The 13,880-nt window shown below is 41.4% G+C and overlaps 1 protein-coding gene across 1 annotated transcript in view; it reads left to right on the top strand.

Moving 5' to 3' along the window:
• LOC119410982 overlaps positions 1-13,880 on the top strand; it is a 38,865-nt gene that overhangs the window by 17,045 nt on the left and 7,940 nt on the right. The window contains exon 8 of the mRNA XM_037677901.1: positions 12,461-12,508. Coding sequence (XP_037533829.1) covers positions 12,461-12,508 — 48 coding nt within the window. The remainder of the gene's footprint in view (positions 1-12,460; positions 12,509-13,880) is intronic.

Below are 13,880 nucleotides of genomic sequence, written 5' to 3'. Positions count from 1 at the left end.
ACATTTTATTGTTGGATGTAACTGGGACCCCGTGTACATAATTTCGCTCCACCACATGTACCACATGAGGTGCGAATGACAATAAAGAAACTCTGACTCTGACTCTGAAAAGCGCCCCAAGTCTAGACTGCAAAATGTCAGCATCAAAATGTAGCACACTTGAAGTGGACCAGTTGGAAACAGGCACTAAACATCTACTAGGTTCTGCCAGGAGAATGATGTCACACCAACCGATTACCGACCTGATTATTTTATTGCTTCCCCACACACAATAAAGCATTTAAAAACAACTTATTTACAAATGTGAAAAAATACAAGAAAAAATTAAATAGAGCTCTTTCCCTTTTCTTTGTGAAAAAAAATAAAATAAAATTAAGTTTAATTCTTTAGCAACGTTGCAACCCAGGCAATGTTGTGTATGGAATCTTATCTGTAACCCAAGATGGATTTTCTGGATTGTGAAGGTTCTTCTGCGAAATGATGTCCCGGCTGGCCCCACCGTTTACACCTGTCCACAGTTCGCATGGGCTCGGCTCGCCATCACGATCAAGGAATCCAGAGTCTCTATAAAACCAATCAGCATAAAGTGCAGAAAGTAAATAATTATGTTCCTGTTCAATTATGAGATTCCATGTCCTTTCGCAAGAATACAAATCATTCACATATTTTTCCTTTTAGGTTTTAGCTTAATCAGCTTAAGTTTATGGTGAACTACCATGAAATGCAATAAACAGTAGTTAACTGTTATGTATTTTTAGTGTTAAACCAACAAAATACATTGACAACTTAAATATGCAGTGCATAACTTGTAAATTAATCCAAATCAATGTTAGGGTGCATTCACACTAGCCCTGTTTAGTCCGCTTTAATCGAACTCTAGCTCGTTTTCCTTGAAAGTCCGGTTCATTTAGGGAGGTGTGAACGTGCCATCGAACTCTGTCACAGAACAAAAAAGCGAACTCTGGCCCGGGCTAAAACCTAGGTCTCGGTCCGGTAGAAGTGAACTCCAGTGCAGTTCGAGTGCAGTGCGAATGTAAACAGACCGAGCCCCGCTCCACAGGGTAAACAAACACGCATTGCTCTGACCTTATATGGAGCCGTCAGCTGCCTTGTGTAGAAAAACAATATTCTCCATGGTCTTCTGTCTCATCTTCTGCTCATGCTAAGTCCATTTTTGAAAAATTACAAAATATAACTCCTAAAACTGCTAAAACTTGATGCCACTTCATTTTTATTTACAGAAGAAGAAGACATGTCTTCAGAGGTTTTTGTGTCGTTTCTTTCAGTAGTTCTTGGTGCAGCGCCCCCACAGGCGAGCGGGGGAATAGGTTGGTTCAACAGGTTGACTCGACTGCACAGTGCAGTGTGAATGCAAACGCACCAGCTCAAATGTAAACAAAAGCTCATGAATATTGGTCCTGAACCGAGTCTACCAGACTATCTAGTGTGAAAACGACCTTAGACTGCATAACATATCAGGCATATTAACATTTTACCTTTCTTTTGCTATTAAATGTTGATTAATGAATTTATAACACTTCAACATTTATTATTTTAACCAACAACAACTTATAATAGGTTTAACATGGCTTACTATGAACTGCATGTATTTTAAATGAACCGATATGATTTAGAATACAAAAAGCACATTCTTTGTCATTGTAAAGCTAATTCTAACCTTGTAAAATGACACAGGCCTTTAGCATTAGTGCCTGTGGTTAGTGCTAGCATTAGCTCGATTAGCATTCTTATTTCCTGATGCATGCTCAATAATCCAGGTAGAAAAATCTAAAAAAGTTAAATCTGACTCTCTGGACAGTCAAAAAACAAAACAAACAAAAAAAGTAGAAACATTTCGTCTTTCAGTCTGAGGAGCTGTATTCAGCTCAGTCTTATAAATAGCACCTTCTCATAGTGGATCAACCAGTTTGCTGCTGACAGCCAAAACCAGCTGCTCACATGCTCAAGAAGGACCATCAGCCTAACGATGGATCATTAGCACCCTGATGGCTGTTTACTATTCACAGGAGGCTGAGTATAGTGAACCTGATCTGAACCTGATCTGACCTCAAATCTATCAGATGGACAGAGACTGTTATTTCATTGATCTGAATACAGTTTGAGCCATCTGATGACTTTCTTTCTTGAATTAATCAAGCAGAAAAGACAATTCTCTATAATCATTACTACTTTACAAATGTTTGATAATCAAATTGTGTTAGTTTCACTCAATGCTTACAGGTTGAAGAGAACTACTCATTTTATTTTACATAAACAGTAAGTAATGATTTTTTATTCCTCATTCAAAGAAGAAATCAGGTTAATATGCATTTCTTGATTTTCTGTCTTCAGTGAGCAAGCTTTTGTAAGTATGTGAAAGGTCGAGTCTTGGTCAACTAAAATGTTTACTGAGAAGAAAATGTCATGTTTAACTATTTGAGAAGATAATCAGAGTAGAGACTCCACGAAGTCTGCTGTTTCTCCAATAATCTTTTCTGTCTGTCAAGCAATCTCATTCTCTGACCTCGACTTATCATAACATCTTACATCACAAAACCACACCTCTTCCTGGTCCATCCACGAATCAGAAAGCTCTAAAATTGACCCGGAAGTCAACTCATTTAAAATGTGGCAACTTCCCGGTTCTGTAAGAGTCCAAGAGTCTGAGAGTGATGGAGGTTCTGAAGAAGTTCTAGAGTTGGAGAGTTGCAAGAGGCTGAGACGCTGAGTTGCTGGAGTTTGTTGGTTGCTGTGTTGCTGCACTCAGAAATGAGTTCCACACAGAATGCTGATGAGTTGATGGAGTTAGAGTTCTTGGATGCAACGCGTTCAGGATGATCCAGAGACGTTTTGGGATTATAACTTCTGTTTGAACAACCTCGTACGACTCTCTAAGGGTTTGGCAGTTCTCACGGAGACGCTGAAAGAGTCAGAAAGGAACCTACGCTGACGCTGATTTCATCGTCAACCAGGTAGACGGTTCTATTTTCGACTAAGTGTACCGGAGGCCAGCTGAGATCTGATGGAGCGTGCACGTTTTCTGGTCAAACAGATTAATTCCCTCACAAATCTCTCTGTAAGATAAATCTCCATTTCCATCTTAAACTCTGCTTTCCCTTAAAATCAGTACAGATATTTTAGAAATATCTGAAGCAAAGTCCTCAATCACCGCCGTGTGATTGAAGCCCATTTTTTGTGAAACTTGTCTGTTATTATTTTCATATTTTGCCAAATTAATGTAAATGTTTGATGTTAAACTTTGATTCTGAAAATAAATGACCGCATTCATTTGATGGGTCAAAGATAAATGACGTCTCTCGTTACATTTCTGTTAAGATTCAATGCACGACATTTACACAGTCAGAAAGATGAGGAACTCGTGAAAAGTATGAATATATTTCCCCATATGTCATACTACATGAGTGATATTAGCAATCACAGCATTGTAAGAGGGGGACAGTTGAACCCGGAGGCCTCCACTGTTTAATGATGGACAATTTATTTTCACAAAGATTGCTTTCTTTACTTGTTTCTCAAACCATCGTTCCTCTCTATCAAGGATGTGAACATCTTCATCCCTGAAAGAGTGACCGCTGGCCTGGAGATGAGTGTAGACTGCAGAGTCCTGGCCTGATGATGTTGATCTTCTGTGCTGGGCCATCCTTTTGGCCAGTGGCTGTTCAGTTTCCTCGATGTAAGACTGATCACAGTCCTTCTGACACTGAACAGCATACACAACATTACTCTGTTTGTGCCGGGGGACTGGATCTTTGGGATGAACCAGCCTTTGCCGTAATGTATTTTGGGGTTTAAAAGCCACTGGGATGTTGTGTTTAGAAAATAAACGGCAAACAAAGAATTAAGTCAAGTTCTATACACAACAAAATCCATACACATTACTTTTTACTTTACATCAACAAAGTTAAAAAGTGTTGAAATGACTGATTACCTTGTAAGATGTTAGCTGGACACATATCTATCTTAGTAACCACAACAAATACTGGTACATTTAGGGCTAGAGCCAGACCAAGATGCTCTTTTGGCTCCTGAGTTAGTGGGGACACTGTCTGCTTTGTGGTACAGAGTCCTGTTGACTTCTAACTTGTGCACCAAAGGGTGATGGGAGTCAAACTGCAAATACTGGTCTGTGTGGGTGGGTTTGCGGTACACCTCACACAGTTCAAGAAAGCCAACCTGCCATTTCTTTACATCTTATCATGTGAACTTGATATATTTGCACCTTGTTTGTGAATTTTAGGTAAACCATACAGACTAGGTGTGGTCTCCCCTGGGTACAGTCAGTGGTACAGAATACGGTCAATAGCCTTGTCCTGTTCCAAAATTTTCAGGCAAACTGGTTGATCCACTATGAGAAGGTGCTATTTATAAGACTGAGCTGAATACAGCACCTCAGACTGAAGAAGTCTTTCAGATGAAAGACGAATTGTTTCTACATTTTGTTTTTGTTTTGTAGGGTTTCTGGGGTCTTGTCTTACATGTTGTGTTTTTCCTCATGTTTGCCTGTCACCCCTCAGCATTTCTCCTCCTGTGTTACAGCACTGTCGCACCTGTGTCTAATCCTAATCACCGCAGGTGTCACTCATTTCACCTTGTTAGTGTCTGTATATATTCAGCCCCTTGGTGTCTTGTCATTGTCTCTGGATTGTCCTTGTCCTAAGGCTTCATGACCTGTCTCTCTTCGTGTCCTCCTTGAAATAAGTTAGCTGCACCGTCAGCATTTTGTTTTGTTTATTTAATTAATACACTGTTTTTACTCATTTACTGGAGCCTCATTCTCTTCCTGCACGTGGGTTCGAACACGCTACAGTCAGATCATGATATGTTTGTTTTGCTTTGTTTTGTTTTTTGAATGTCCAGAGGACCAGACTTAACTTTTTAGATAGCATTTTTGTTCTTATTTCTGTCAGCACAATGATGTAAAACACACCAAAGCAATTAAACATTAGGACAAAGTCCAACAAATTCCCGATTGGTTTGTTTAAAGACATATCTCAATATCTAGCAGTTTAATATTTAACTTATCTATACATTAGTTGCAAGCTAAGTGAGCTCAACTGAGTTATTCACTCACTGGAATTTCCACAAGCTATTTCCCAGCAAGCGGTCACCTCGGTCTCTCACTGGGATTTCTACAGATAATTCTCAATGAGTGGTCACTTCTGTCCCACATAGACAGGTTGCAAGGTCCACAGTTTGGTCGGTCAGTGCACGTGTAAAGAGCATACCTCAGAATATAGGGAAAAATGACCAAGCCACATTGGTTAAATTCAACTAAGTAGAAAATGAGTGCCCTCTGCTGGACCTGCCCGGTATTACAACCTAAATAACAGATATGTGTTTAGTAGCCCAATGTTTCATGTGGGTTACAACAATATTGCAAAAAGTGTGTAGAAATGAACAGCTGCAGTTCTCAAAGCCTTTTGTCAAACCTAACTCACCTACAATCCTCAAAATGCATAGTGTAGATATTTCGTCCATCCACCCATTATCTTCCACTTGTTCTGGAGTCAGGTCACGTGGGCAGCAGCTTGAGCAAGAAGGTCCAGACATTTCTTTTCACAGCCATCTCTTTCCGTGTGTTCCCATGGATTCCCAGGCCTGCTGAGAGACATAGTCTCTCTAGTGTGTCCTGAGTCTTCTCTGGAGTCTCTTCCCAGTTGGACATGCCTGGAAAACATAGGGAAGTGTCCAGGGGCCATCCTTACCAGATGCCTGAACCACCTCAACTGGTCCTTTTTGATTTGGAGGAGCAGTGTCCCTTCTCTGAGTCTCTCTTGGATAATTGAACTTTTCATCCTATCTCCAAGGGAGAGTCCAGCTATTCTGCTGAAAAATACTAATTTTGAACACTTGTATCCACAATCTCATCCTTTCAACCTTTATTTAACTTTTGTGACCATAGGTAAGGGGTAGAAACGTAGACCAATCGGTAAACAAAGACCTTTGCATTTCAGCTTAACTCCTTCTTCACCACAATGAACTGCCACAGAGTCAACAATACTAAGGAAGTTGTATCAATGCATTTTTTGGTCTCATGCGCCATTCTTCCCCAACTCATGAACAAAACCCTGAGATGGTTGAATTCCTCCACTTCCCTCACTTTCAACCTGGAGAGGGCAATGCACCCTTATCTGATAGAAACATGCCCACAATTTCTCATCTCAGCTGCTTCACCTCAGCTGTGAAGCATTCCAATGAAAGCTGGAGATCATGGCATGATAATGCCAACATAACCACATAATCTGCAAATAGAAGAGAGAGAATCCTGAGGTCATCAAACCAGACTCCATCAGCCCCCTGCTGCCTTAAGAAATTCTGTCCATAAAAGTTAAGAACAGAATTGGTGACAAAGATGCAGCCCGTGTGGAGTCCAATTCCACACTCTGAAGGGGTCTGACAATGCCAGCAATGCAAACCAAACTCTCACACCACTTCTATAGAGACTGAATGGCCCATAGCAACAAACTACCAATCCCATACTCACAGAGACTCTTCCCCAGTGTACATTAAGGAACATGCTTGAATGCCTTCTACAAGTCCACAAAACACATGTAAAATGGTTGGGCAAACACCCTCTCAAAGACCCTAGTGAGGGTAAAGAGCTGGTCCAGTGTTCCATGACCGGGATGAAAACCCACATTATTCCTCTTCAATCTGAGGTTTGACCATCAATCAGACTATTTGCTCCAGCACTTTAGAATACACCTTACCAGTTTGACAATCCAGTGGCACTACCCACAGTGTAAGATGTGCTGGTGGCATTGAGAAGGTCTGAGAAGTATTACTTCCACCTTCTGGCAACATCACTGGTTGAGGTCAACAGCACTCCACCTTCACTATACATGGCGTTAGTAAAATGCTACTTTCTCCACCTCAGTCACCTGATGGTGTGCCAGAATCTTCTCGAAGCCAATCAAGCTTTTGCCTCAGCAACAGCCAGGGCTGCAGCCTGTTTGGCCCATCAATATTGTTCAGCTACCCCCAGAGTCCTACCAGTCAATAAGGCCTGACAGGACTCCTTCAGATTGACAGCCTCCCTCACTCAGGATGTCCACCACCAGGTTCAAGGATTGCCACCGCAAGAGGCACAAGCAACCTTGGGGCTACGGTCAGAGCCCTTCCCCAAACCACAGGTGCAGGGAAGCTACCCTCTCATTTACTAGAGAAAACTTACAACACACAGGTACAAAGCCAGGGTTTTATAAGTAGACCCACACCAGTGTGGCACTTCTCACCATGAGAAACTCCAGAGTAGAAATACAGTCCAGCCCCTCTCAAAAAGATTAGTTCCAGAGCCCATACCAACCACTGAGGTGACCCCGACTATATTTAGTCAGTACCTCTCAACATCATGCACAAGCTCAGGCTCCTTCCCCACCAGAAAGGCAACGTTCCATGTTCCAAGATCCAGTTTTGGTAAGCCATGGCTTGCGTCCCAAGGCTCACTACCTCCCATGCAACTCTTTCATGTCCCATGGGTAGAAGCCCAGTCACCAGGCACTTGCCAATGACCCCCTACCCCAGGCCTGACTCTAGGGTGGGGCCCTGGTAACCCATGTCCAGGTGAAAGACATTAAGCTTCTTGTTCTTTGCTGTCCAAACGAGCATTCTGAATCCCTCTTTGTCTGTCTTGTCACCTAGAACCTATCTGTCTTGAGAGACCATACCAGGGACAATTACCCCAGACAGCATAGATCCTTGGATTATTCAGGCACACAAACTCCTCCTCCACAATAAGGTGGATATTCACAGAGGAGACAGTATGGATATTCAAATAAACAATTTAAATTAAATTTACTTAGCACTTAGTGATCTGACAGCCCATGGACAGAAACATTTTTAGTCTATTTGTCTTACTTTTCAGGCTCTTGTAGAAACTTTTAGAAGGCTGGAGAAACAGCTCAGACCATTAGCGGGATGTGCACTGTCCTTTGTAATGCTCCTGGCCTTGCTGAGACACACAGAGGAGGTTATGTCCTCCATAGAGGACAGGGAACAGCCAATAATTTTCTCTGCTGTCCTGATGTCTCTATTTGGGGTTTTCTGGTCAGCAGCCGAACAGTCTGCAAACCGTACCGTGATGTAGATCAGCACGCTTAAGAAGGTGGAATGATAATAAGTCACCAACAGACTTCTTTATGTTAGCCCTGTTGAGTAGTCTTAAAAAGTACAGTCATTGTTGAGAATTTTGAACCACTGCTGTGGTGCTAGCAGTCCAAATTTTTTACAAGTAAGGCAGGATCTGCTCTGTTTCCTTAAATCCAACATCTTCTTAATTTTCTTTTTGATTTATCTAGAAACAAGCGTAAACAGAAGTGCGGTTGTAAAATTCTGAAACTGACTCCAGGCATCGGGCCTGTTTGGATATGTTTCCTCTTGCACAAATATCTGATCTGACAAAAGAATATGAAGCGAAAATATTTTGTCAGCTAAGAGTGACAAAGTAAAATCATGCAGGGACAAGTTTCCAACACATATCACTTTCATTTCTAGGAAAAGAAGCAAAAACCTCAAACCATCTGATACTTTCTGAACATCCTGCTCTTTTACAAAAACATCTCATCAGAGGACCTGAAACTGTGAGTCTGAGCTTAAAATGTCTGAACAAAGTCACAAAGTCAGAGTCTAACCATCTCATGTAACTCCTTATGGGAGCAGGAAAAGTCATCCATCCTCTGAAAAATGTTTGATTTCTGATAGGAATGAAAACATCCTGTTCATTTGACCAGGAAGAACGGAATAATATCTGCAGAAATAATTAGACTATACAATTATACTTTTAAAATATTTTGATTACATTTTTTGTACAATGGGAATTGCACATATCCATCCATTATTAACTTAATAAAGTGACTGCAGATATTTATAGTTTCAATTTTGTTGTTGGAAAATGGTCTTGCATCCAGAAGAAATGCAAACATTGAACAAATAGCATAGAAAGCAGTGGGATATATGATTATTTTAGAAAAATGGCCCACCACAAACACAGTTTTAGTATGTTGAGTGCACAAGACATGTTGGCTCAAAGGAAGGTTCATGTGCACATCAGTTTTACTATGTGCAACTATGTGGCACAAATATAATTTCATAACATCTTCCATCTGTTACAATAGCAAGTAGGCAGTGATTGTGAAGTTAAAAGTGATTATAATTACTGTATTGGCTAATGCTAATTAGCTGCAGCGGCCATCTTGAATGGAATAATAACTCCAAAAGTTAATCAATTGTATATTCAGTGAGTACTTCCTTACAGAGTTGCTCTCATGACCAATAGAGGCACATATTCCAGAAGGTGGGAGTGGGTTTATGAATAACGTATTCCTGGAGCAACCTGGACCTTAAAATTTCATGTGAATCATGGTTTGGTCCCAAAAGTCCCAAAGAGAACAAAAACAAATTTTAGTGAATGGGTTTATTTCTAATTATTGGTGGTGTGCCAGATTTAAATAAAACGTATTTTGGCAGAAATGTCCTGCCTCAGCAGGACTTTTATGGTAAAAAATGAGAATGGATACCATATGCTGGAACATACCGAAGGGATTCAGCGTTGTTCAGGATACATGAGTCAAAAAACAGACCAGTAAATAATGAGGAATCACTTACTGTAAATCAACATGTCAGTTGTAAATTTATCAGATACTGTAAAAGTCCATAATTTCCTTCTGAAGTTGCAGCTTTTATGTGTTCAGAAACACATCAGGTATTTAAACAAGTCAGTCAGCATCAATAAAACATCTTTCCCTCCCTTTTACTTATTTCTGACAGAATAATTGGAACATGTTTTCACTCTGAGATGGTTGTTAAATTCAACATCAACTCGAATAAACCACAACACATAAAACCCTAAATTAAACAACAGTGTTCCTGCTAAAATCTTACAAAATCTAAAAGCAGAAGAGAAATGAAAACTAAGTATTAAAACGACCAATTTTGAGTCGTGTTAAAACTTGGAATTAAATATGGAAAATACTACTATCAACAAAAACTCTGAACAAATAGCAAATGAAAATTTACCACAAGCTAACACTGACAAATACAGGCTAACATGGGTTAAAGCAAGAAACTAACACAAGCTAATATATGCTAACACAGGCTAATAAAATTAATGCAGGTTTAAACGGGCTTAAACTTGACAGTTAAACCTGGGAAGGCCCCGAGAACGATACCATCCACCTCAACCCCTGCATGAACTGTTCTACCTCTGCTGAGAACAAGGACACATCCCACATGGGATATGTGAGAAGTGAACATCGTACAAGAACAAGAATGATCATAGTGACAATTGTCGGGGTATTGTCCTCTTCAGCATAGTCAGAAAAACTTTGGCTTGTGCTGTCCTGGCACATCTCCAGACCTTAGGCCACCGAGTCTATCCAAAGTTTTAGATTAGCTTTCAAATTGGCCATTCAGCAGTGGACGTGATCTCACTACGCCAGGTGCAGAAGAAGTGCTAAGGGCAGCAGATGCAACTCTACATCACCTTCACTGACCTTACAAAGACGGTTGACCTCATCAACTGGAACAGACTCTTCTGGCTACTGTAAAAGATTGGTTGCCTCCTCGGCTCCTTGCAGTTATCATTTCATTTCATGAAGATATAAACAACAGCTTGCTTTAATGGTTCAACATCTGAACTCTTCCCAGTCAGTAGTGGAATAAAGCATGTTCGTCCTTGCATCATTGATTTTTGGCATCATCTTCTCCATGCTCACTCAGTACGCCTTTAAGGACTGCAGCGAGGGTGTGTACATCTACAATTTACAATTGCCCGCCTTTGTGCCAAGACAAAATTCATAGAGGTACTTTGATATTTACAGACAATGCTGCCCTGACATCACTCTCTGCAAACAGCAGCTTGTTACTGGTCTCCCCCATGCCAGCAAGATATTTGGGCTGACCATCTGTCTAAAAAAGACAAACATCATGGTGCAGGGCACAGACACTCCTCCAAACATTACCTAGATGGGACGAGCATGGAAGTTGTGAAGAGTATCAGGTCCACTGTCTCCAACTCACTCTCTGTTGATGCAGAGGTTAACAACACGATTGCTAAGACAGCAGCAGGTATGGCCAGATTCAGCCAGAGTGTGGTTCATTTCCACTCTCACGGAAAAAAACAAACTGTACGTACACCAGCCCTGCGTCCTCAGCATTCTCCTCTACAGCTTCAAAGCATGGACCACATATGCAAATCATGAGAAGAGCTCAACAGCTTCCATCTGAGGTTACTCGGGTGTATCCTGCACATCCAGGGACAGGATCAGGTGCCCAATGCAGAGGGCATGGAACGTGTCAACATGAACAGCGTGTTCGCCATTCTCAGAGGAAGGCACCTACGATGGCTGAGCCATGCAGAATAGATGCATGTTTCATTCCCAAGGTTCTCCTGTGCAGTGTTAGCAACAGGCTCTCTAACTGCCGTATAAACATTCATATGCTTTAAAGATGTCTGCAAGAGAGACATGAAGTTGTGTAGTATCAACATCAATACTTGTGGAAGCAGTGCCGACAACCATGCAGCCTGGCACCTGAATGTCAGGCAGGGCTTCTAGAAGGCAGAGGAGGTGAGACACGAGGAGTTGGCAGCAAAGAGAGATCAGGGAAAGGACAGACGACAGCCTCAGAAGGCCTCATCTGTTACTGTTAGGTGTGTTTGGTTCCCTCTCTTCTCTCCTGGATGTCATTACAGGTGATGTGGAAGCAGAGTGAGCACAGCTGATTTCAATTAGCTCATCAGCAGTCTACCCTTCTTAATACTGAGCCTTCCCACAAGTCTCTGGTCGATCGTTTGTCACTGATGGTGATTAAACCCTCTGTCCTCATGCCTTGTGTGAACACTTGAATTCTAATACTTACCGGCGTCTCTTGTTCCTGGGCTTCTTGGTTTCCTTGATGTTCTCTGGCATTCCTTGTTAGCTCCAAATCTGCCTCATCTGCAGTTCAGTAAAAGACTTGGTTATTGGACTATGTCTGCCTTCCTGTTCTCTCACCGCAGCACCCACTCACCTCCTTGCCTGGACATCCTCACCTGTGAGCACAGAACCACAGCCTGACAGTGCCACCCAAAGCCTGAAACCCCAAACAAATCTAGTAAGGATATATTTTAGTCTCAAGACATTAAACTACTCATTCAAACAATATCTTCACTTACCTCTGGTCCTCTTCTGCAGATCCTCCCGTTCCAGCTCTTACCTCTTCCCCTTTGTAAATAAACCACTTACCTTTTTTTTTTTACCTTGTCTTGGTGTGAGTCTTTCAGCATCTTGTATTTTAAGTTTTGGTTGAATCTAAAACGGATGGATGTCAAAAGAAAGCTAAAAAGACTTTTCCATTTTAAACTGACAAACACACTGGATCCTGAAAATTTATACTAATATAAAAATAAATGTGTAAATGAGTCTGGATGTCTGGGTTGATCTAACTGTGTGTTTCTCTGCAGACGGATGTCAATCTCACTCTCTACACTCCAACTCTTCTGGATTTCGAGGTGAGTGTCCTCATCATTCACCAGCTGCAGTTAGACTCACAGATGGAGAAGCTCACTAGGTTTCACTGAACCATTATGAATCCTATTTGGACTGAGGTCAAAAGTGGAAAATGATGCAGACACTGAGTGAAGAGGCTACAGTAAGTAAACGTAAATATTTGGTTCAAGTTTGACCTGCAGCCAGACAAACATCTGAAATATAGTCCTCCGAGAGGGATAACCAGCGTTTACCCTTTGAGGAGTAAGGAAGACATTTCACAAACACTTCAAATGAATTTAAATTCCTGCATTCAGTTGAAATGTTCTTGATCTCAGCTCATCGGGAACCAGTCCAAACTGTTCCATCTGGAACCCGTTTTCTAATTTCCAGCTCTTCTTTTAACTGATTTACGTACTTTGTGTCCTGCTGGTCCACACATGCTGAACAAAGACACTCTGAGCCACGGGGATAATCTTGACATTAAACATCTAATTTATTGACTGACATTAAACACACCACAAGAAACTACACAACAAAAATATAAACGTACCACTTTTGTTTTTGCTCCCATTTTTCATGAGCTGAACTCACACATCTAAGACTTTTTCTACGTACACAAAAGGTCTTTTTCTCTCAAATATTGTTCACACATTCATGTAAATCTGTGGTAGTGAGCACCTCTCCTTTCCCGAGTTAATCTATCCTTCTCACAGGTGTGGCATATCAAGATGCTGATTAGATAGCATGATTATTGTACAGGTGTGCCTTAGGCTGACCACAATAAAAGGCCACTCTAACATGTGCAGCTTTACTGTACTGGGTGGGGGCCCGGGGGGTATTTGAAAACCAGTCAGTTTCTGGTGTGACCGCCTTTTACCACACGCAGATCAGGTTGTTGATTGTGGTCTGTGGAACGTTGGTCCACTCCTCTTCAATGGTTGTGAGTAGTTGTTAGATATTGTCAGGAACTGGAACACAACGTCGTATACGCCGATCTAGAACATCCCAAACATGCTCAACAGGTGACATGTCCGGTGAGCACGCAAGAACTGGGAAGTTTTCAGTTTCCAGGACTTGTGTACAGATCCTTGCAACATGGGTCTGTGCAACATCACAATACCAAACGCACCATTAGAAACTACATCCGACATCAAATGCGCCACAAGTAACTACTGACTGACTTCAAATGCACTACCACAGACTTTTGACTGACATCAAACGCATCATCAGAAACTATTGACTGACATAAAACGCACCATCAGAAACTACTGACATCAAACACACCATCAAAAATTACTCACTGACACCAAATGCACCACCACAGACTTTTGACTGACATAAAACGCACCATCAGAAACTATTGACTGACATAAAACGCACCATCAGAAACTA

This window comes from Nematolebias whitei, chromosome 6 (assembly GCF_014905685.2).
Source record: "Nematolebias whitei isolate Nwh7 chromosome 6, NemWhi1, whole genome shotgun sequence".
In the NCBI taxonomy this organism is placed as follows: Eukaryota; Metazoa; Chordata; class Actinopteri; order Cyprinodontiformes; family Rivulidae; genus Nematolebias; species Nematolebias whitei.
This window is presented reverse-complemented; position numbering and strand designations above follow the sequence as displayed.